At 45.6% G+C, this 21,772-nt stretch overlaps 1 protein-coding gene across 1 annotated transcript in view; it reads right to left on the minus strand.

The window, feature by feature from the left end:
• LYPLA1 (lysophospholipase 1) overlaps nt 1-19,026 on the minus strand; it is a 44,909-nt gene extending 25,883 nt beyond the window's left edge. The window contains exons 1-2 of the mRNA XM_068237383.1: nt 18,796-19,026; nt 755-786 (exon numbers count right to left, since the gene is read on the minus strand). Coding sequence (XP_068093484.1) covers nt 755-786; nt 18,796-18,861 — 98 coding nt within the window. The 5' untranslated portion in view covers nt 18,862-19,026. The remainder of the gene's footprint in view (nt 1-754; nt 787-18,795) is intronic.
• Nucleotides 19,027-21,772: the final 2,746 nt, after the last annotated feature.

The following is a 21,772-nucleotide window of genomic DNA, read 5'->3' on the forward strand; positions in this document are numbered from 1 at the left end:
TGCAAGCACAGCAGATATTCTCCAGATCTGGTCTTCATGCCACAATTGAGGCCTGGTTTACACAAGCATTTTCTTAAAAAGGAACCCGAGGTGTTAGACCTATGAAAGCTGCCATATATATTTTTTAAACAATACCAGTTGCCTGGAAGTCCTGCCTATCTTTCTGTTCAGTAATGTCTAAGTTGCACCGCTAAAACAAGCATGCAGCTAATCTTGTCAGACATCTGATCTGCATGCTTGCTCAGGGTCTATGGTTTAAAATATTAGAGGCAGAGGATCAGCAGGACAGCCAGGCAATGTGCATTATTTAAAAGGAAACAAACATGTCAGCCTCCATATACCTCTCACCTCAGGTTCTCTTTCAAAAACAAATTACTAACAGTACTGTGCTTTATTTAAGTATGCTTTTACCCAGAGGGGTTTTGAAGTGTATATCAAGCAACACTAGACATTCGAATGCAAAGCACTGAGCTGTTTGCACAGAATTAATTTCCTAATACAGATATTGTATGTCATTTATTTGGATGCTCTTGTATGTGACTCCTCTCCTGTGTATTGGCACATTGACATGAATGGAGATTTCACAACTGCTGCTACTTTTGAGTGGTTCATTTCCAAGCTGCACAAATCTAAATCAACATAACATCTCAATGATATCCCTACTGGGGCCCTGTCTGCTGATCTTAACATGCGCACACAAGTTTAGCATTTGTTTGTTCTAGTGATGGGTTTAAGCAGATAACTTTATACATACCCATTATCTCCCAATCCATGTAGGAATATAAGCTAAGGGGTGTGAAGAAGAGAAATGGGTTAATGACTGTTATACCAACAGGTACAAAAAGCAATACTGTATAAGGTTTAATACAAATAAATGCACGATTATCAGAGAGCCTGTGCTTGATTAGCCATACTGTCCTCCCACCTCACTGCTGTATCTAGCAGATCCCCAGATGTGGTTGTATCCATGAGCACTAAGGTAGGTGCTCTGGAACTACCGAGCACATCTCTCTCCCACTCCCTGCATCAATGCAAATAGTCAGGACAAGATAGACATTCCCTGGTCCAGGATGGCACATACTCTGGAGGTCAGGGTATTATGAGAATTAAGCTACGTTACACAAGGGGCAGAAGTGTGGCACTCCCCGATTGGTATGGATGTAGGGTGGTTTATGAGGCAAAAACGGTTACATTCACCGCTCCCGCTTATATCTCCTGTATGTACCAAATGGTCAAGGATGTGTGTTCCGGGATATGAGACGAAAGAACAATGTGGTAATCCTGGTAGAAAAGAAACCGTGCCGTGCACCATCTGTCCATATTCAACAGTGTTTATTCCTCTGGTGAAGGCCAAGTACAATACAGTATTGAGTAAACATCAGAGTGTACCTCGATATTGATGTGCAGCATAAGTGGTGGAAGATGTGAGTGCCATGGGTAAGATCGGAACAGGGCGACGGCCGTTTCGCGTCCGGATGAACGCTTGGTCACGCTGCGTTCCACTACAATTGGCGCCGGACGCACTTCCGGTATATCACGGAGGTAAACCCCGCCTCTTCTGGGAGTTGCGCCGGCGTCATGTGAAGAGTTCATTGGTTCTGTACGCTCCATCCAGAACCAGTGAACTCTTCACATGACTCTCCGCTTCCGGTTCAGGGACGCGAGTGCACGGTTTTGCGCATTTGGTTGCACTGCGGCGGACTATAATCTCGCCACAAGAGTGTGCTGTTAGCACACAATACCCAGGTACTGCGCAATCATACATCTCAGTTTGAGATGTAAGGGACATGACGACAATCTAGCATGTCCCTTGCTTCGCATCAACCCGAGTCGGGCGCCCCCTCCAGGCTCCAGGCCAATGTAATCAGTGTACCTCAGTGCATAAAAAAAGTGACCTATAACCGTATTGCATTAACAAATGCTAATTATTTACAGTACATGCAGATCCGTCATTTTATACTTTCTATATCTTCTACCCTGGAATTTGCAAACAAAACAGAATTAGAAGCAATTATGGATGCTGGCCCTACGCAAAAAGGACTCATATCCTCTTTCTATATGTGGCTTAACTCACCTTTACGCTCTGCATCAGAATATAAGCATAAATATGAGATACTGGGACCAAGAATTGAACTCTGACACCACCTTGGACACATGGTCAAAAATATGGTTAAATGCAGCCAAAACTTCTATCTGCGTAACAACGAAAGAAAATATCTATAAGATTGTTTCTTTGGTACCAAACTCCAGTCAGACTTCATAATGGAACCCATTAATATCCCCGGCATGTTGGAGAAAGTGCAATCAACCAGGAACTATCCATCATCTGTTCTGGTCGTGTCCTGGGATACAGTTTTTCTGGACAGAAGTGATCAACCTGATAAAGCGCTACACTGATATCGCAGTACCCTTAGACCTTTGGATCTGCATACTGGCAAAACCAATACCTAAATTGAAATCTCATAGGCAGCAGTTACTAAATACATTTTTTAACAGCTGCTAGGTGTGTCATATCAAAACACTGGAGGGATCCTCTCTCACCCAATGTTACGGAGGTACTGAATAGAGTGAAATATATATATATATATATATATATATATATATATATATATATATATATATATATATATAAATTAGAGCACTTGACAGCTGTTGTTCAGGATAAAATGCATTTATTTGACAAAATATGGGGTGACATAGTCCTGTAATTATATATGCAATGTTATGACTTTTACTACAATAGAGTACTGGATGCTGGCAGGACTCTTCTTTTCTTTTGTTCTTTCTCCTTTCTCTTCTTTTCCTCCCTTTCTCTATTCTTTCTTTCTAGTCTATCTTCTCCCGTGGAGGTCTGGTCTGTGTGGGTATGCGGATGGCTAAGATTGTTTTTGCAACATAACTTGACCCCTTTGGGCTTAACCACCTTAGCGGTATGGACGAGCTCATTGCGGCCTTCCGTGTTACTTCTGGCCGCCGGAGGCGATCAGAAGAACGCATCCGGAGCGCCCTCTAGTGGGCTTTCATGCAGCCAACTTTCAGTTGGCTGCATGAAATAGTTTTTTTTTATTAAAAAAAAAAACCCTCCCGCAGCCGCCCAGGCGATCTCAAGAGAACACCAGGGTGGTTAATGGAGGTCCGTCACATATCCTTGCAGACTGGAGGCTTATAGGGATTAAAACAACCTCTATAGATCACAACCTAATAAGCTAGATTCGTACACTATTATGTAGAACTGTGATGTATTTGAATCTCCATTATTATAAGCTATCAGTATCCGCTATGTTTGCAGATAATGGTAGAGTGAAAGTGAAATGTTATTATTTTCTTGAAAAATTTGAAAATAAAAAAATTTTAAATACAAAAAAAAAAAGTGACCTATATACATACAGTGATACCTAAAAACATATACATGGGACACAATAAGCGAAAGGACATGCTGGACACTAAATTAATACAAACTCAGTAATATCTTTTCAACGGTTGGGGCCAGAGGGTACAAAAAGACTAGTCCCTGGTCCGTCCCTGGAATGGCAAATCACAGAGTAGTATAGAAAGGCATGTGAATGTCACAAAAAGTGTCATAACGAATGTCTATGGCGGGTGTGGGTATTTCACACCCTGTATTAATAGATGTGTGGGCAAAAAAACGGGGGAACAAACTAAAACCTTCAAGTTAGAAGGGTTCTGGCTAAATTATTAAGCCCGAACACACCATACAATAATAGTGTATGTTCTACCCATAATGCCCGCATCTTTAAACAGGGCTGTGTATATTCAACCGGACGGACCAAAAAACAGTCCAATAAGGGTTAAGACTAACAAACAAGCAGAGGACCATTATGAGGACATAGGGGAATTTAGGGTCAGATTAAACTATCTCTATTGCATCAAAATAATTCAACATTCATCATCTTTAAGAATTCTCACCCCTAATTTCAAAAATGGATCAAGCATACATGACAGCTCGAATTTATCATTTAAGCCCAAAGGGCCCATGGCGACAGTCTGTAATATCAACCAAGTCTCTCTTCTAAGCAGCATCTTTTCCCTATCACCACCTCTTCTTGGTAATTCTACCCTTTCCAGGGCAGCAAACTTAAAGCCTTTACTGGTACCTCCATGTTCCTCTCTCATGTGTGTAATAAAACGGGTGCTGCCTTTTCCAGATTTTAAGGATCCCACATGTTCCCCTATTCTGGCTTTCAAAAGGACGTGTCTGTCCAACGTCTGCATGGACAGAACATCACATAAACCACCAAATCAGATTGACATGAAAGGAATGACCTTATCTGAAACATTTCTTTGCCCACCTGTATAATTTTTTGTGGCAACATCAGGGAGCAGTATTTACAATGGCCGCATCTGAAATTTCCTTTTGGAGTGGTCTTACTGAGCCATGTGGTCAATCTCGGAGAGGTAAACTCGCTACTGGTTAGTAAATTTCTCAAAGTCGGGGCTCGCCTAAAGGCTACCCTTGGGGGACCTCCCACCTTTGATGCCAGCTCCGGATCTCCTGTAACAATTCCCCAATGTGAGAAAATAACTTCCTTATCTTTTCTGCCATGGGTGTGAAGTCAAAAGTGAATGTAATCCTTGCTTTGTCCTGCTTTTGCTTAGATTTCGGTGTCAATAAATCTGATCTATTCCATCTGCTGGCACGTTACTTGGCTTCTAATTTTGCAGGATCATAACCCCTTTTTATAAATCTGTTTGTAAGTTCCTCTGCCTGTCTGTCAAAATCCGTTTCCTGCTTATTATTCCTTTTCAGTCTCAAATATTGCCCATACGGAATGGCTTCCTTCGCATGTTTTGGATGGAAGCTATCTGCACGTAGCATCGCATTGGTGGCTGTTGGTTTCCTATATCCCTGGCTGAATACTTTGTCGTCCTGTATTATTATTTTTAAATCCAGGAATGTGATCTTTCTTGCTCAATTCAGTTGTAAATTGCATGTTAATGTTGTTCAGATATCGCAAAAATTGCTTGAATTCCTTCTCTGATCCCGACCACACCACCAGGACGTCGTCCACATGAGAATTAAAAAGAAAAAAAAAACAAAAAACTTCCACACCATGCATGACACACTACACTAGATACTGGCTGATACAATTGTGATGGCACACTAGACTAAACAACCAGTTTGAGAAAGATGGCGTAAAGGGAAAGTGATGGACAATGATTGTTGCTGAGCTGTCTTCAGCACCATACATCACTTATGGCTTCAGTGCTTTAGTGTCTCAATGTAAGGAAGCTTGGATGAATCCCACTGGTCCCTGCATAGACCAAAAGACCCTAGAGGCATATTAAAAGATACATTTGTCTACGTTTCTCCTATTGTGGTAACACCAGAGAAAATCGTACCCCAGCGAAAATATTTGAATGTTGCTGGAGCTTCCCACTGGTCCTTTGATCTGAGATTTCATCTTAGACACCCTAGGAGAATCCTTCCTATCAGCCAGTTATTTAAATGGACCTCTGCAATGCATGCCAAGAGACTGTATTCCTTCAGTACCAGTACCTCTCCCAGCATGCATTACACCACTCCTGACCTTTGAAATAAAATGCTGCAGGTGTGCCTGCAAAATGAGGAGCCCATACAGACAAGTAATGCTCATCATCCCCACCCCATGGCCCAGATTATTTACAATCCTCCCTTCATTAATCGAGTGGTGCAAAGGCAGCCGTTCAATCGGATCTTCTGGTGCAAAGTATTCGATCAATCACTACCCCTTTATTTGGGAAGGTGAGGGGACTTAAAGGACCATTGAAGTGAGAGGAATATGGAGGCTGCCATATTTCCTTATTAACAATGCCAATTGCCTGGCTGTCCTGTTGATCCTCTGCTTCTAATACTTTTATCCATAGATCAGGGGTACCTGACTAAAGTCTGACTGGATTAACCATATGCTTATTTCAGGTGTGTGATTCACAGTACTGCAGCCAAAGAGATCAGCAAGATTGCAAGGCAACTGGTATTATTTTAAAGGAAATACATAAATATGGCAACCTCTCATTCCCTCACTTCAGTATCCTTTATCATTTGCTAGATGAGGACACTAGCAACATATGTGACTAGCTGAAAGGGACCTGATAATATATAAAACTTTGTAAATGCTGAGCTTTAGTGATGAGCAGCGTGCAGTTACTTACTACACATGGCACACACCAGAGTGGCTTGGGCGAGTGGGATGGATTGGGCGAGTGGGGAGAACAATGTGGTTGGGAGGGTTGCATAGGCTTTAGATGTTGCTAAAGATTTGGCCTGCTGAATCTTTAGGTGGCAGCGGGTGGGGTGTGGGCTCCTACACAAATGTTAGATTCTCACCCAAGGCAGTCTTTATCACCTAGGCTGAGATTAGTCTAAAGTGTGTACGTAACTTCATATTCTAGTTCCTGCAAAGAAAATAAGGCATTAAGAACTCCACATTTCTCTGTTACTTCAACTTCAGGAGGAAGTAGAGGAAGTATTGGAGAGATGGGGAAAAAGACGTGAAACACAGCACACAAAGGCAGCAAGGATGACTTAACCCCCTCATGCCGCGGTCCGCATCTTCACAAATTCTAATTCTGTTCTAAATGCTTTTGGAGACTAAGTTTTGTATGCTCATCCCTAATGATAAACTCAGTCATAACCCCTGGCCATGTATCATGAGAAACTAAAAGTATTGGGATAAGTTCCCCTCCCATAAGGCATACCAGACATCGACATAAAGACTCACCCTGCCCAGCAGTGCTAGAAACCTGAGAGGAGACAGACTGACTGCGTGAGAAAGATTTACCATGCTGATAAAATAGTTATTAATCCTTTATACTGGCCTTACTAGTTACTGCTAGTTAAAGCAAATAATGTGAGTTGACGTCTGATATAATTTGATATGTAGGGTTCAAAATTCTTGCAGAATTGGTATGAAAGCAATCTTTAAAATGCGCCTCTTGAAGAATAAAGATAATGGAATATATAGACTACTTTTCACCAAAGATCACTTATCTTTATGGCCTTCAGATTCCAAACAACGCTAAATGTGAAGCCTTAAAACATTCTTGAAATTCACATATTTCAGCTATTTTTCTGAAAGGGAAATGCTGTTTGTGCACATTTTTGTAACACAACGCTCCATTATATTATCATGTCCTCATGAAGAAAAGCTGAGGTCTTATTTTAAAAATACAGATTGCCATTTTCTGTCTACATCTTGAAACTATCAAGTGTAGTTTATTAGGGGATCTAATACTACTTTCCCTAACTGTATATGGATTAGTGTTACATAATGAATAAAACCATTAATAAAATGCAAAGTCAGATCTCAAAGCTCTCAGATCTCAGATTAGTGTTACAGTGAGAGTTAAAAGGAAGATTTGTTTTAGCAGCTCTGAAGCTGGCCACTAACAAGCTCACCATTTGCTACTGGAAACATAAGCCTAAACTACAGTAGTTCACAATAACCGGTTCCAATATAACATGACAATTGCTGTATTAAAGCGGTATAAATTCCTGACATAATATTCAATAAAACATGTTTTCCTACTTTTTTATATGCCATACAGTTATCCTATTTACATTTGTACATAAGTATTATTCATTTAGAAATTATAAGTTCCCAAAAGTACATTTTTTTTTTGCTTTGAGATCTGACTTTGCATTTTATTAATGGTTTTATTCATTATGTATTGAAGGCAGAAATGCTTTGTGTCTCTGTGTCCAGGAGCTTCTGTACAGTCAATGTGTCACATTCCTCACTTGATACAATTAAGTAAACACAAGATAACATTATCTACACTTCAGATGCGTCCAGATTTCTCTGCACTGAACCTTTAAGTCCTGTGTGTAACCCTTTGAATGCTCTTCTAGTAAAAAAAATGCTGGTTGTATATAAAATATAGTACATAGCAAGGAAATGAGCAGCGCTACTTAAAAACAGACTAGTGCCTACCTGCAAGAGCGCAAGCCCTACTTGTGGGGTCGAATACACACCGAGCATACACATGACCTGTCTACCACTAGAGGAGGATGTTGGTTTCCATTAACAGCTTGCATGCAACCTATTAAGTACTCGTCCCTCCCACTGCGAAGAAGTCAATCCTCCCATGGTTGCATGCAAGCTGTTAATGGAAACCAACATCCTCCTCTAGTGGTAGACAGGTCATGTGTATGCTCGGTGTGTATTCGACCCCACAAGTGGGGCTTGCACTCTTTTGCAGGTAGGCACTAGTCTGTTTTTAAGTAGCGGTGCTCATTTCCTTGCTATGTACTAATGTAATTCGTTTTTTGTCAGCTGCTCCCACTTAACAGCCATGCTTTTGGTGTATATGCAGAGCTTCTGTTTGGGTTCAAGGTGCGTTTGTAGTTCCTGGGGGGGCTCAGCGCATCTCTGATGGAGGCCATTCGGAGGCAGCCTGGTGTTGCGCTGATCCACCTTTTTGCGCAATTGTATATAAAATATGCTGTAAATATTTAGAGCAAAGAAATGCTGAGTTTCATTCTGCTTTAAAGAGACTCTAACAACATTTTCAGCCTTATTTCTTCTATCCTATAAGTTCCTATACCTGTTCTAATGTGGTCTGTCTTACTGCAACCTTTCCTAGTTGCACAGGGGCTGTATTATCTCCGTTATATAATCTAATCTTTCCTTTGACAGCTTTGTCGAGCTCAGGCAGGAATGTGCTGCTCCTGCTTGTGATAGGTAGAAGCTATACACACCCTCTTCACGCCCCCTGCAGACTCTGTATGAGTCACAGACTGAGCTCTCAGCCTATCCCATGCTGGTTAGCAGCCATGTTTTTTGTTTGTAAACACTGCCTAAACTGGCAATTACAAGCCAGGATTGCAGCAGGGAGTGGCAGAAACAGCACAGAGGGGCCCATGAGAACATAATGAATAGAATGGTATGCTTTTTATTGTAAGAATTTTAGAGTACAGATTCTCTTTAAATTCAGTTCATGCTAGGTTAGCTGTCCGGCATCAGAATCAGATTTATTTTGCCAAGTACAACGGGGGATGTAGCCAGAATCTGTTTTGACACATACAGGGTCAGTAATGGTACAATATAACCTACAGGTCAAGAACAGTAGAAAACACGTAGGATAGTCATAGACAATACACAAACATTTGGTAGTAGAAAAATAAAGGAGTGGGGTAGGCCCAGAGGAGTAGTCTGCATGCTTGAGTGGAGCTACCATCTGTGGCACTCAACTGCTCCACAGTGAATCAGATGCTACGTCTGTCCATGGGGTAGGGTAGGGGCAGAGCGCACAGAGCTTGAGGCAGTGGCCAGTCTGCGGAGTCAGCGTGATGGAGCGGGAACTGACAGATGCAGACTGCTGCTAAGTGGTGTGGTGGAGCAGGGGCTGGTGTCCAGGCTCATCCAGCCTCCAAGTTTGTCCGGTGTTAGCACAGTTGGCCTTGGAATTGCCCAGATGGCCCCCTGTCGGAGAATGGTGGTTGTGTGGTTGCAGTTGGGGGGTCTAAAAGCCCAATGATCTGACTTGCAAGGAGGAGTTGAGGATGGGACTGCCTGTCCGGCTAAAAGAGCCTGGGGAGAACACTGTAGCCATTGTGGTGTCCTGCAGCTGGATGGTCCTGCACCTGGTGTAGAAAGCAGAGCTCTGTGTGAAGGCAGCAGCATCCTGGGTCTGTCTAGGCAGCGGCATTCTCTGTCTGATCATGGTGTCTGGCTTCCCTGAGGTCTGGTCGAATGTGGCCACGCTGTGCAGCATATTTAGGGCTGTGGCTCTGGCCAGCAGGCACGCCAGCTGATGTTCTGACTGGCTCTGTGCCCCGGCCTAGCTCCATGCAGCGACAGATTACATGGCTGCGGCCATCAGCTGCCTGGACCACGTGGAGCGGCAGCCGATCATCAGTGCTGCTTCCGGAGCCTGCATACAGAGCAGCCGAATCATGTCATCTTGGTGCCTGACTTGGGCACCGCCATACACCACGAAGTTAATATGGCTTTGGTGGTGGAGGGGATTTTTCAAATACTGTAATTTTGTGTGTTGCCAATAGCCGGACTCCAAATTACGTGTCTCCCCTGGGTATCTACAACAAGGGGGGATAGCTTTTAACATTGATAAGTCACCGATCCCACAATGATCTGCTGAGTTGTTGCTTTGTGGCATACAAATTGTACATGGTATTAAGAGGCAGAAAGCTGATTGCTAATGGCTAAGACTACGCAGATGTCATTGATTCCCTTTCTCAGTTCAGCAGAGCCACCCTTTGGATTGCTGATGTGGCCTAAAACTTTTGTTCAGGCACCTTACAACTGCATTTCACAGGTTATCCAATGCTTTAGCAGCTGCAGGGCCAAGTTTTTCCTGCCGCTGGGAAAGTGTGGCAGGCTCGGCAGGGGTATGCAGAGTGGGAGGCTGGGTCTTCTTCTTCCTCCACCTCAGATGTAACCCCATCTCTTCTAGGTCCCAATTACATGATATGACATGTGATCAGGATCCAGGAGACCATGTCAGCATTACAGTGTCACCCGGTGGTGGAAAAGGAGTGATGGAAGAGTCTCCTCAGTCTCCCTTCTTCCACCACCGGGTGGCGCTGTACACTGACATGGTCTCCTGGATCCCGGTCACATAAGACACATGATCGGGATACAGGAGACCATGTCGGAAGATCAGAGCCGCTGGTGGAGAAAGAGAAGCAGCTGTCTGGAAACGGTAACACCCACTCGCTTGGCTTCACTAGGCAGCCAAACTAGATATGCCGAGAGAGATTTACATTGCACCAGGAGATTTCACAATAAAACATTCATTTGAAGCTGCTAATGGCAGTGTTCTATCCAGGCTCTCTTAGCCGGGTGCTCCACCTGGCTAGTTTTGGTGAGCACTCGGCTGTCATCGGCTCACCACCTCCTATTCTGTAAGCAGAGTTGCACACAAGCACCGGGCCTGCATTCTCATATCTCGCCCCACCCGGCTACTTTTTCATGCCACCTGGCTGGGAAAAAAATTCTGGGGAGAACACTGCTTTATGGGTTAACACGAGTACATACAAAAAGATAGTGTCATTTCTGAAGAAACCACATTATGTTGGCTTGACTATGTGGCTCCACCCACTTCAAAAAGAACCTACTGTGAGAACGAGAGCCTTTTACATTTTGTCATTGAAGTCAACAGGGAAAATATGGTTGGTTGTGGCACTGCCCACTTTTTTAAAAGTTCCCAAAATGTGACAATTTTTGAGGTTTACCCCATGACTAAGTGACCGAAGTAGAATGAGTTTATAACTTCAGAGCTGTAAGAGTGGCAAGAGATTTTACATTTTTACAATGAAAAGTCCATAAGAAAAAATGGGGTTTTTGTTGGGCTGCCCCAGGGTCACAGAGGGTGGGATTGGTTAATAAATTAGCAACCTATTTGAGTATGTGCCGAATAAGCGTGCAAAGTTTCAAAATGTAACTGTGGGAGGAGTTGTGTATAGAAAATAGCTAAATTTTGATTGGTTGTTAACCTCCCCCATTCATTTTTTTTTATTTGGGTTAACACTAGGGCTGAATGATCTATCGTTTTTAAGATCGAAATCGTGATTTTGGAGAAGACTATCAGTTGATTGTCAAAGCTGCGGTTTTGAAGATTATCCAGGGGCCCTATCGCTGTGCAGCCAGTAACAGTGTTAGGGTGCTGGGGTACTGTTGAACTCTCCACTGCGGTACGGACTACCTGAGCGCAGAATCTAAGTGACCAAGGGTCTTCACCCACGACCCCTTGAGGGGAAAGCAGGACCACAACCCCTTGAGGGGGAAGTGGATACATAGCTGCCTAGTGCCCACCAGGTTGCGCTCAAAATAATCCCACAGTGGTTTGGAGAACAGAAGACACTGTTGTGAGGAGAAGACAGGTGCAGGACTTCAGGCCGGAGTTCAGTAACAAGCCAAGGGTCGAGACAGGCGGCAGACTGGAGATATCGGGGTCACGAGCCAAAGGTCAGGGCAGGCGGAGTAGATTCAGTAGTTGAGGTCATAAGCCAAAGGTCGGGTCAGGCGGAGATCGGAGAATAGTCGAGGTCACAGGCCGGGGTCAAATCAGGAATCAATTAGGATAATAATCAAGAGCAATAGCACGCCGCCACAAACTTTTAGAACCAACAGCACTGCCATTGAGGGCAGTGCTGCTAATATACTGTGGTAGATTGATCTTGGCACCAGAATTAATGCCTGCGCAGTGCGCAATGCTCTATGCGCGCAATAATCTGTTTGCGCGCGTACAGTGTAATGCCGTAAACCATGCAGAGGGACTACAAGACTCAGCGTGTTCTCGCGCGGAAAGACGCGCACACGCAACCTCTGATGCCCGCCAGGCAGGTGAGTGTGACAGTCAGTCCAGTCCTCTTACCACTGTATGCAGTAACAGCTTGTCGCTCCGTGCACAGTAGTGGCGGCTTTCAACACTCCCTCACTCTCTCCTTCCGCCTACGTCATCAGCTGGGCTCAGTACGGCGTTAGATTAGCCCCCTGGATTTATGTCACGAACCCTGAAGGAGCACTATGCTGTGCTTGGTGGCTAGTGCTGGAGAGTCGTGGATGGTGGCAAGTGTTTAGGTATGTGACACCGACACTATTCTATGTTTTTGTTTCGGTATGAGACAGATGTCTACGGGAAGCTTCCATATTTATTTAAACAATACTAGTTGCCTGGCTAGCCCAATGATTCTGTCTCTAATATGTTTTAACCATAGACCCTGATATAATTTAAGTAGGCCTCAGTTATTTGGCCTGAGTTTTATGTAAAAGGCTTGTCCGCAGAGTACCGTATATACTCGCATATAAGCCGACCCGCATATAAGCCGACCCCCCCACTTTTACTTAACAAACCAGTAAAAAATGATTGACCCCCATATAAGCCGGGGGTAGGAAATGCTGGCCGCCTTATTCCCCTAGTGTGTCCCAGTATCGCTAGTATAGTGCCCAGTATAGCTAGTATAGTGCCCAGTATAGCTAGTATAGTGCCCAGTAAAGCTAGTATAGTGCCCCAGTACAGCTAGTATAGTGCCCCAGTAAAGCTAGTATAGTGCCCCAGTAAAGCTAGTATAGTGCCCCAGTATAGCTAGTATAGTGCCCCAGTATAGCTAGTATAGTGCCCCAGTATAGCTAGTATAGTGTCCATTATAGCTAGTATAGTGCCCAGTGTAGCTAGTATAGTGCCCCAGTATAGCTAGTATAGTGCCCATTATAGCTAGTATAGTGCCCCAGTATAGCTAGTATAGTGCCCAGTATAGCTAGTATAGTGCCCCAGTATAGCTAGTATAGTGTCCATTATAGCTAGTATAGTGCCCCAGTATAGCTAGTATAGTGCCCATTATAGCTAGTATAGTGCCCATTATAGCTAGTATAGTGCCCATTATAGCTAGTATAGTGCCCCAGTATCGCTAGGTAGTGCCCCAGTATCGCTAGTATAGTGCCCATTATAGCTAGTATAGTGCCCATTATAGCTAGTATAGTGCCCCAGTATAGCTAGTATAGTGCCCCAGTATAGCTAGTATAGTGCCCCAGTATAGCTAGTATAGTGCCCATTATAGCTAGTATAGTGCCCATTATAGCTAGTATAGTGCCCATTATAGCTAGTATAGTGCCCATTATAGCTAGTATAGTGCCCAGTGCAGCTAGTATAGTGCCCAGTGCAGCTAGTATAGTGCCCCAGTATAGCTAGTATAGTGCCCATTATAGCTAGTATAGTGCCCAGTGTAGCTAGTATAGTGCCTATTATAGCTAGTATAGTGCCCCAGTATAGCTAGTATAGTGCCCCAGTATAGCTAGTATAGTGCCCATTATAGCTAGTATAGTGCCCATTATAGCTAGTATAGTGCCCATTATAGCTAGTATAGTGCCCATTATAGCTAGTATAGTGCCCAGTGCAGCTAGTATAGTGCCCAGTGCAGCTAGTATAGTGCCCCAGTATAGCTAGTATAGTGCCCATTATAGCTAGTATAGTGCCCAGTGTAGCTAGTATAGTGCCTATTATAGCTAGTATAGTGCCCCAGTATAGCTAGTATAGTGCCCCAGTATCGCTAGTATAGTGCCCCAGTATCGCTAGGTAGTGCCCCAGTGCCCCCCCCCCCCCCGCCTCCTCTCCCCTGCGGCCGCCGCTGCTTTTACCTTAGCAGGCGCCGCTTCTTCTATTCCCCTCCTCTCTGGCTCCGTAGGACAGCAGCACTCTTCACGGTGGCTGCTGTGATCAGACAGGAAGCAGCGAAGAGCGCGGCTTCCTGTAGCGGCGGTTGCTATGGGAACCGCTCTCTCTCTCTACTGCAGCCGCCGTGAAGAGCGCTGCAGTGATTTACGGAGCCGGACAGGAGGGGAATAGAAGAAGCGGCGCCGGGCAGGTAATTGCAGCAGTAGCGGCGGCCGCGGGGGGGGGCGGGGGGGGTTAGTGCGGGGGGCTCGGACCACCATCACCAGCACCAGACTCGCATACAAGCCGACCCCCCAACTTTTGACCCCCTTTTTGGGGGTCAAAAATTCGGCTTGTATGCGAGTATATACGGTATGCCTTTAAAATGAATAGTGTTTCTTGTGATGCAAGCAGAAGCATCTCAGTGTCTGCGTGAAGCAGAGGATACACGCAGATACTGAGAACATGTTCCTGAAAGAAGGCCACAGGCCTACACTGACCTCAACATGTACACCACAAGAACAGTAAACATAGGCCATGTTTTCTAAATACCAAATTCCTGTAAGTATGTCAAGAGCCTCATTAAATATTAATCGAGTAGGTGTGTATTATGACCCCACGAGGGGGCTAAGCCAATAGTCGTGGCGAAGATGAGATCACATTTAACTTTCCTAGTCGGTATTAAATAGCCGGACGAGCTGAAAAAGGTCTCTCTGATTCCTGCTATGCTTCCTACTTTAATGCTGACTGGAACCTCTAAGTATTTCATTCCTTTCTGTAATCTGATATAATGTATGCTGTACATAGGTAGTCTAGATGTAACATAGAGTAGACACAAGAAGACCTGATTGACTTCAGCAGGAAGTTTAATCAAGAAGCTGCAACGCAACGGAATGACTAAATGAGAATCTTGCTTGGCTAGGATATGATGAACTATATCTGTATATATGTTTCCTGAATAAACTCCGTAAACGTTGAAGAAGCCTGAGAAAAGTCTATCTCCTGCTTGCTGTGTGAGGAGTCGTGTTTGCAAACTCTTGCTGATGAGTTTGCTGGTGTCGAAGCAAAAAGGTGACACCGACACTATTCTATGTTTTTGTTTTGGTATGAGACAGACGTCTACGGGAAGCTTCCATATTTATTTAAACAATACTAGTTGCCTGGCTAGCCCAATGATTCTGTCTCTAATATGTTTTAACCATAGACCCTGAACAAGCATGCAGCAGATCAGGTGTTTCTAACATTATCAGATCGGACAAAATTAGCTGCATGCTTGTTTCAGGTGAGTGGTTTAGACACTACTGCACCCAAATAGATCAGCAGGGCTGCCAGACAACTGTTATTGTTTCAAAGGAAATAAATATGGCAGCCTCCATATATCTTTGCTTCAGTTATCCTTTAAAGGGTACCTGAGACAAAAAAAAATTGAATACTTCCCTAACAGTGAAAACCGTAAATTGAAATTTCTGACAGAAAAATGGCAATTCAATCTTTTCCTAAAATTGTTCAGCCCCAGCTGACACCAACTATGTGTTCTGAGCTTGGGAAGTGTAGCTTCAAAACTGTAGCTTCCCAAAAAAAAAAAAAAACACTAAGAGGGGGTGATTCAAAAAGTTTCCTTGTCAGTCCCTGCCGAAAAAAGGGGTCTTTGGTAGTCTGCCGCAGGGACACGGAGGGTGTGATCGCTTATTAGACCCCGAATATATATTTTTTTACCTTATTTTATTATTCAGCCAGCTTTAGCATTAAGGGGACTCCGAGAATCTATCATGGGCATGCCTTTAAGAGTCCGACCAGTACTGCAAAGTACGTAAAGATGCATACTTTTCTGTAGCTTATGCTCTCCGATTTCATTTGATGCCTGAAACACTGTTCTACACCAAATGGTTTTCAATTTAAAACTCGCGGCTGCCATCTTGGCTATGTTATAACTTCCGGGTCACCCGTCTTCTCTGTTAGAGAAGTGCATCACTGAATGAAGCAGGAAGAGGAAGTGACACGCATGGCCATTGCAAGAGGCTCCTCCAGAGGGGTCATAGCACAACTTTGTTGAAAGTAGTTAAAGGCATGCCCATGAGAGGTGCTCGGAGTCCCTTTAACTTTCAAGCGGAATTTGCCGCATTCCCATTGCAGAACAAGTTATTTATGCCCAAAAAATAGCACAGCAAAGTTCCACGACTTTGCAAATTGTAGATTTTGCTGCCATGAAGAGGCAGAGCTGTGCGCAGTAGCTCTGCCTCTTATCCAGTCAATCTCTGCCAATCTCCACGCCCCTCTCAGTGAAAGAACACTGAGGGGCGGAAAGAGGCGGAGATTGATAGGATAAGAGGCAGAGCTACTGCGCGCAGCTCTGCCTCTTGCAGGAAACAAAATTCTGCGACCTTTGGAACTTTGCAGGGCTATTTCTTAGGCCTCATTCACACTTTGTGCGCTTCTGTCCGCTTTTTTTCAGCACATAGGTCTCGTTCACATCTAGCAACGCAGATGGCTGTGCAATCCGAATGCAGCGCATCCGATCGCCAGCCATCTGCGTGCAGACAGTGATGGGATCAGCTCTGCGCTTGCGGCCAAAATGCAGGCAGCAGTACGCAAGCGCTTCCCAGCGCATCGTACTGCTGTGCAGCGCAGTAGATGTGAACGGTAGAAGGGCAGTCTATGCCCTTCTGCCGTTCCTGCGTTTCAGCCCATCATACGCGCTTCCATATCCGCACGGAAGCATGTATGATGTGAACGAGGCCATACTGTTAATGTTGCTGAAAAAAAGCGCACAGAAGCAGACAGAAGCGCATTGGTGTGAATGAGCCTTAAGGCATAAATAACTCATTTTGCTGGAGGATGTGGCGAATCTGCTTTTTTTCCCCCCAACATAAAAATCCAGTCCTGTCTGTCAGCAGTCTGAGGTGGCAAAGACCAGCCTGTCCCTCCCAGGGAAAACCTGGACCCCAGAAATGACATGACTAACTTGAGTGAGCAGAGACAACTGAAATTCTCACCACAGCTGCAGCCACCATGTACTAGCAATCGCTTATTAATTTATCACCAGTCACTGGGGAGGCATGTATGCAACTGCGGTCAGTCCTGCCCTTCCCACAGCAATCATGCCTTCCTATTGGAAGACTATACACTTTAATACTGCAATAGAAATCTGATCGAGAGTAAACGTACACCTTACCAGCACTACAAATGTATGCAGCCATCAATCTGCCACCACTTTTGTACTGCTTTCTGCTAGAGAATGATGCAACGTGGAAATTCAGGTAAACTACAGATGTTAAAGTGCGTGATGTTAGTTACTTACCTCAGTATCAGGAAGACTCTGTATAATGCACAGATGAATAAGCTGCACAAGAGGATCTGTGCTACTGTGTAGGTCATACTTGTGCCTGAGCAGTGCGCCCGCACTTGCACATGGACAGAAGCATGCTTAATTTGACAAGCTCTTGTTGAAAATGTTTGGAGCGTCCCAGCACTGGATTGGTGCAGTCAAGGAGGATGGGGGAAGAGTCTGGATTATCCCGAGGCTTCCCTCTATTGAGACAAAGGTAGCCGTACATCTAGCGATGATGGGCAGATTCCACTGAGACAAGTCTTTCTGATCGAATCTGATTAGAGAGCGATCTGTCGGCTGCCCATACACCACAGGCCGATTTCCGATCGGTTCCATGCTGAATCAACCAGGAATCTGCCTTGCGACGCCACCTAGCCGGCCTGGCGCTGTCTCCCCTAATGTCAAATGTGTCCCCTGGTGCACTATACCTCTCCGTCTCTGCTGCTGGCTCCGGGCTGCATCCATACACGTGCCCCGTGTGGTTGCCGGAGTAACGTGGGCACGTGTTTGATGGAGAACGGAGCCGGCACTAGACAGACAGGTAAAGTATACTACACCGGGCAGAAGACACAGCTGACATAGGGTGTGGGGGGAGGGCAGCGGCAGGAGGTTTGTTGCTCGTCCCGATATCACTCGCCATTACCACCGCACAACCGATTGACTACGACAGCCTAACATTTTGCAGCATTGTTGATTGAGCATGCTCTTGGCGGCACACTTTCATCTGATTCAATAATTATCAGATTGGATGGTCAATCAACCACCAATTCGATAGATGTATGGCCACCTTAACTTTTTTTTTTTTTTTTTACTCCACACAGGCACCCTTAGTTTGCACTGTATACTAAACACCTACTGGTACTAAGGGCACCTAAACAAGTGAGTGGGAAGAAATGAAACAAAGGATGACTTGACTGAAGACAGTTGCTGAGGAAGAGAGAACAAGTGGGAGCTTGTGGTACACACGCCTGATTTTTCCAAATGACCGGTCGTTGGGACATCAAGTCAGACGTTTGTGTACAAACGTTCGTTCAGCTGATAAAGCTGGTTTTGACTGATCCGCTAGGCGACTGGTCGTTTGGAAAAAATCAGACGTGTGTATGTACCTTAATAAGAGTTGGGTAACACAGGTGACATAATATTGCAGCCAATGATCAGGGTGACAATAGGACACAGGAAAAACTGTGTACAGTACTGAGGGCTGGCAGGAGGGGAAGGTGCCCACACAGACCATGGAGGGACAGCAGGAAGGGTGCACCCATAGAGGAATGGGGGAAGCAGGACATGCTCTCACACACAGGAGGTCGGGGCAGGCAGGAGGGCGCACCTATTACTGTAGTTGGGAAATAACTCACCAGACCCCTGGGCTTGCCCACAGAGACGTTCAGGATGGACATGGAGGACATGTTGTTGCCGCACATAAACCGCACTGGCCCGGGTTCCTCTGGTGCTTCGGTGTTTCGCACGCTGCCTGTATCCTGCTGTAGCCCGGAATACTGTACTGTACAGAAACTAAGCGTGCCGCTGCCACTACCCACTCACATTATAGCCAGAGCGACCCGCCTCCCAACCTGACCCGCCAATCACCTGCGGAGACGTCTCCGGGACGCCACATAGAGGACAGTGTGAGGACATCAACAGCGCTGTCTGATTGGGAAGCAATGATTGTGGGCGGGGTTACAGGGCTGCGACCTTTCATGTGGACATATAGATAGAGGCGTGAGAGTCAGCAACGTGTGAATGGGGGATGCTGTGTGTACTGTACAGTGTGTATGGGGGAGGATGCAGCATACGTGTATGTTGTGTGTAGTGTAGACATTGTGTGTATGGGAGAGAAATGTATCTTATCTATATATAGGCAACGTGTATGGGGAGGATGCACCTTGTATGTGTGTGTGTATGGGGAAAGGTGTCTGTGTGTATGATAGAGGAAAATACTGTTAAAGTAGAGTGACCAGATTTTTGTAGGCTCAACCTGGGACGTTTGACCACATCATGGCGTAAACACTGCTTTCTTATGCCTCGCTGTTGTAATGATGCAACAGCGAGGCATAAGAAAGCAGTGTTTATGCCGTGATGTGGTCAAACGTGGATTCACGTCATAGGTGTGCAGAAACTGTGATGCTATTTAATAGTATGCCATAACCCCAAAGCAGCAAACACAGCCAACTATGACCATTAAATAATAAATGCAGCAACAGTTACCCCAGACACCACAAAATAAACGCAATGGGCAACATGTCAGCACAAAATAAACGCATTGCGGGCAACATTTCAGCACAAAATAAACGCATTGCGGGCAACATGTCAGCATAAAATAAACGCAATGGGGGCAAACATGTCAGCACAAAATAAACGCAATGGGGGCAAACACGTCAGCACAAAATATAAACGCAATGGGGGCAACATTTCAGCACAAAATAAACGCACTGCGGGCAAACATGTCAGCACAAAATAAACGCACTGCGGGCAAACATGTCAGTACAAGATAAACGCACTGCGGGCAAACATGTCAGTACAAAATGAACACAATTTGGGCAAACATGTCAGTACAAAATGAACACAATTTGGGCAAACATGTTAGTACAAAATGTACACAATGGGTATCATTCATAAAGCATTTCCGCATGCGGAAATGCTTAACACCGGTGACTTTCCCAACCACTCAGCATAAGCCCCATTCATAAAGGCTCTTTCCGCATGAAAAGGTGACAGAGCGATACATTTCCGCCTTGTGCGGAGTTTTTCTAGATTAATCTAGAAAAAGTAACAAACACATCCATTCATAAAGATTAGAGCAAGCGGTATCCGGAAGGAAAATACCGCTTGCTCGACAGTAGCGATAGGCGGGCGGAATACATATAAATGAATGGGAGGGACCTCCCAAGCAGCATCAGACAGAGCAGCGCAGGGAGGGAATCGGGCAGCTTTTAGGTTTCCGCATGTCTTCCGCCACGCTGCCGCCAGCTTCCTCCAGAAAACCTCCGCACTTCTTCCGCAACAGGCAGACTTCTTTATGAATGGCCACCCAGAAGTCTTAATTACCGGTTGCGGAGAAGAACGGTGTTTTCCCGCACTACCGACAGCCTGTTTATGAATGATACCCAATGTGGGCAAACACTTCACCTGCAAGAAAAAGCATTTACTCACCTGGCAGAAGACATCCCCTCACGCAGCCGGCCTCTGGTGTGTGCAGCTCCCCCTGGCCTGGACGATCTTCAATCTCCCGCTCAGCCTCTCACAGGCAGAGCAGGGCTACGGCAAGATGGCGTCCGGAGGCGGAGCCCTGTACTGGAGACACAAATAGTCTCCAGTACAGGGCTCCGCCTCCGGACGCCATCTTCCCGTAGCCCTGCTCTGCCTGTGCCTGCCGGAGGAGGACAATGCAGGCTGGAGCAGGGCTGCGGGGAATAAACTAGCGCAGCTTCTAGTAGACGCTGCGGCTAGTTCATTGTACGGTGGCCAGAGTCCCGAGGCCGGGACGTCCCGCTGCTAAAAGCGGGACGTTTCCCGGGACCTCATGCAACCTGGGACAGCGCCCCCCGAAGGCGGGACGCGTCCCGGGTAAAGCGGGACGTATGGTCACCGTAGTTAAAGAGACACACTAACATCAAAAATATCCCCTGGGGGGTACTCACCTCGGGTGGGGGAAGCTTCGGGATCCTAATGAGGCTTCCCACGCTGTCCTTTGTCCCAAGGGGGTCTCGCTGCAGCCCTCCGAACAACCGCCGACAGACCCGACTGTCAATTCAATATTTACCTTTGCGGGCTCCAGCGGGGGCGCTGTGGCTGCTTTCGGCTCAGAAGTAGATGGAAATACCCGATCTCAGTCTGGTCGGCTCTACTGCGCAGGCGCCGGAGACTTGCGCCTGCGCAGTAGAGCAGACCCGACGGCGATCGGGTATTTCCGCCTACTTCGGAGCCGCCTGGATCCTTTGAAATTTGGCCCCAAAAGTCCTTCAGTCTGGGGCATACTGCACATGCCCGGCCACGCGTGCCCCCATCGTGCTCCTGTCACCAGGAGTGTTCACTGCCTGTGCAGTATTACGCTTCTGGTCACGCATGCACTGCACTGTGGCTGTGTCGATTGGCCCCGACTGAAGGATTTTCAGGGCCAAATTGCGGAGGATCCAGGCGGCACAAGACGGCAAGGGGGCTGGAGGAAGCTCCAGATATATAAAACTTTTTTTTTTTTTTTTTGTTTAAAACCCGTCTCAGGTGCTTTCATTTTTTCCATGAAAATGACCATTAACCGCTTCTGGGCCACGCTGTTTGAAACCTGTTATTCCTGCCAGGACATAGATTTCAATCATCCCCGCCACACGCTACCAC

Source organism: Hyperolius riggenbachi, chromosome 5, assembly GCF_040937935.1.
Source record: "Hyperolius riggenbachi isolate aHypRig1 chromosome 5, aHypRig1.pri, whole genome shotgun sequence".
In the NCBI taxonomy this organism is placed as follows: Eukaryota; Metazoa; Chordata; class Amphibia; order Anura; family Hyperoliidae; genus Hyperolius; species Hyperolius riggenbachi.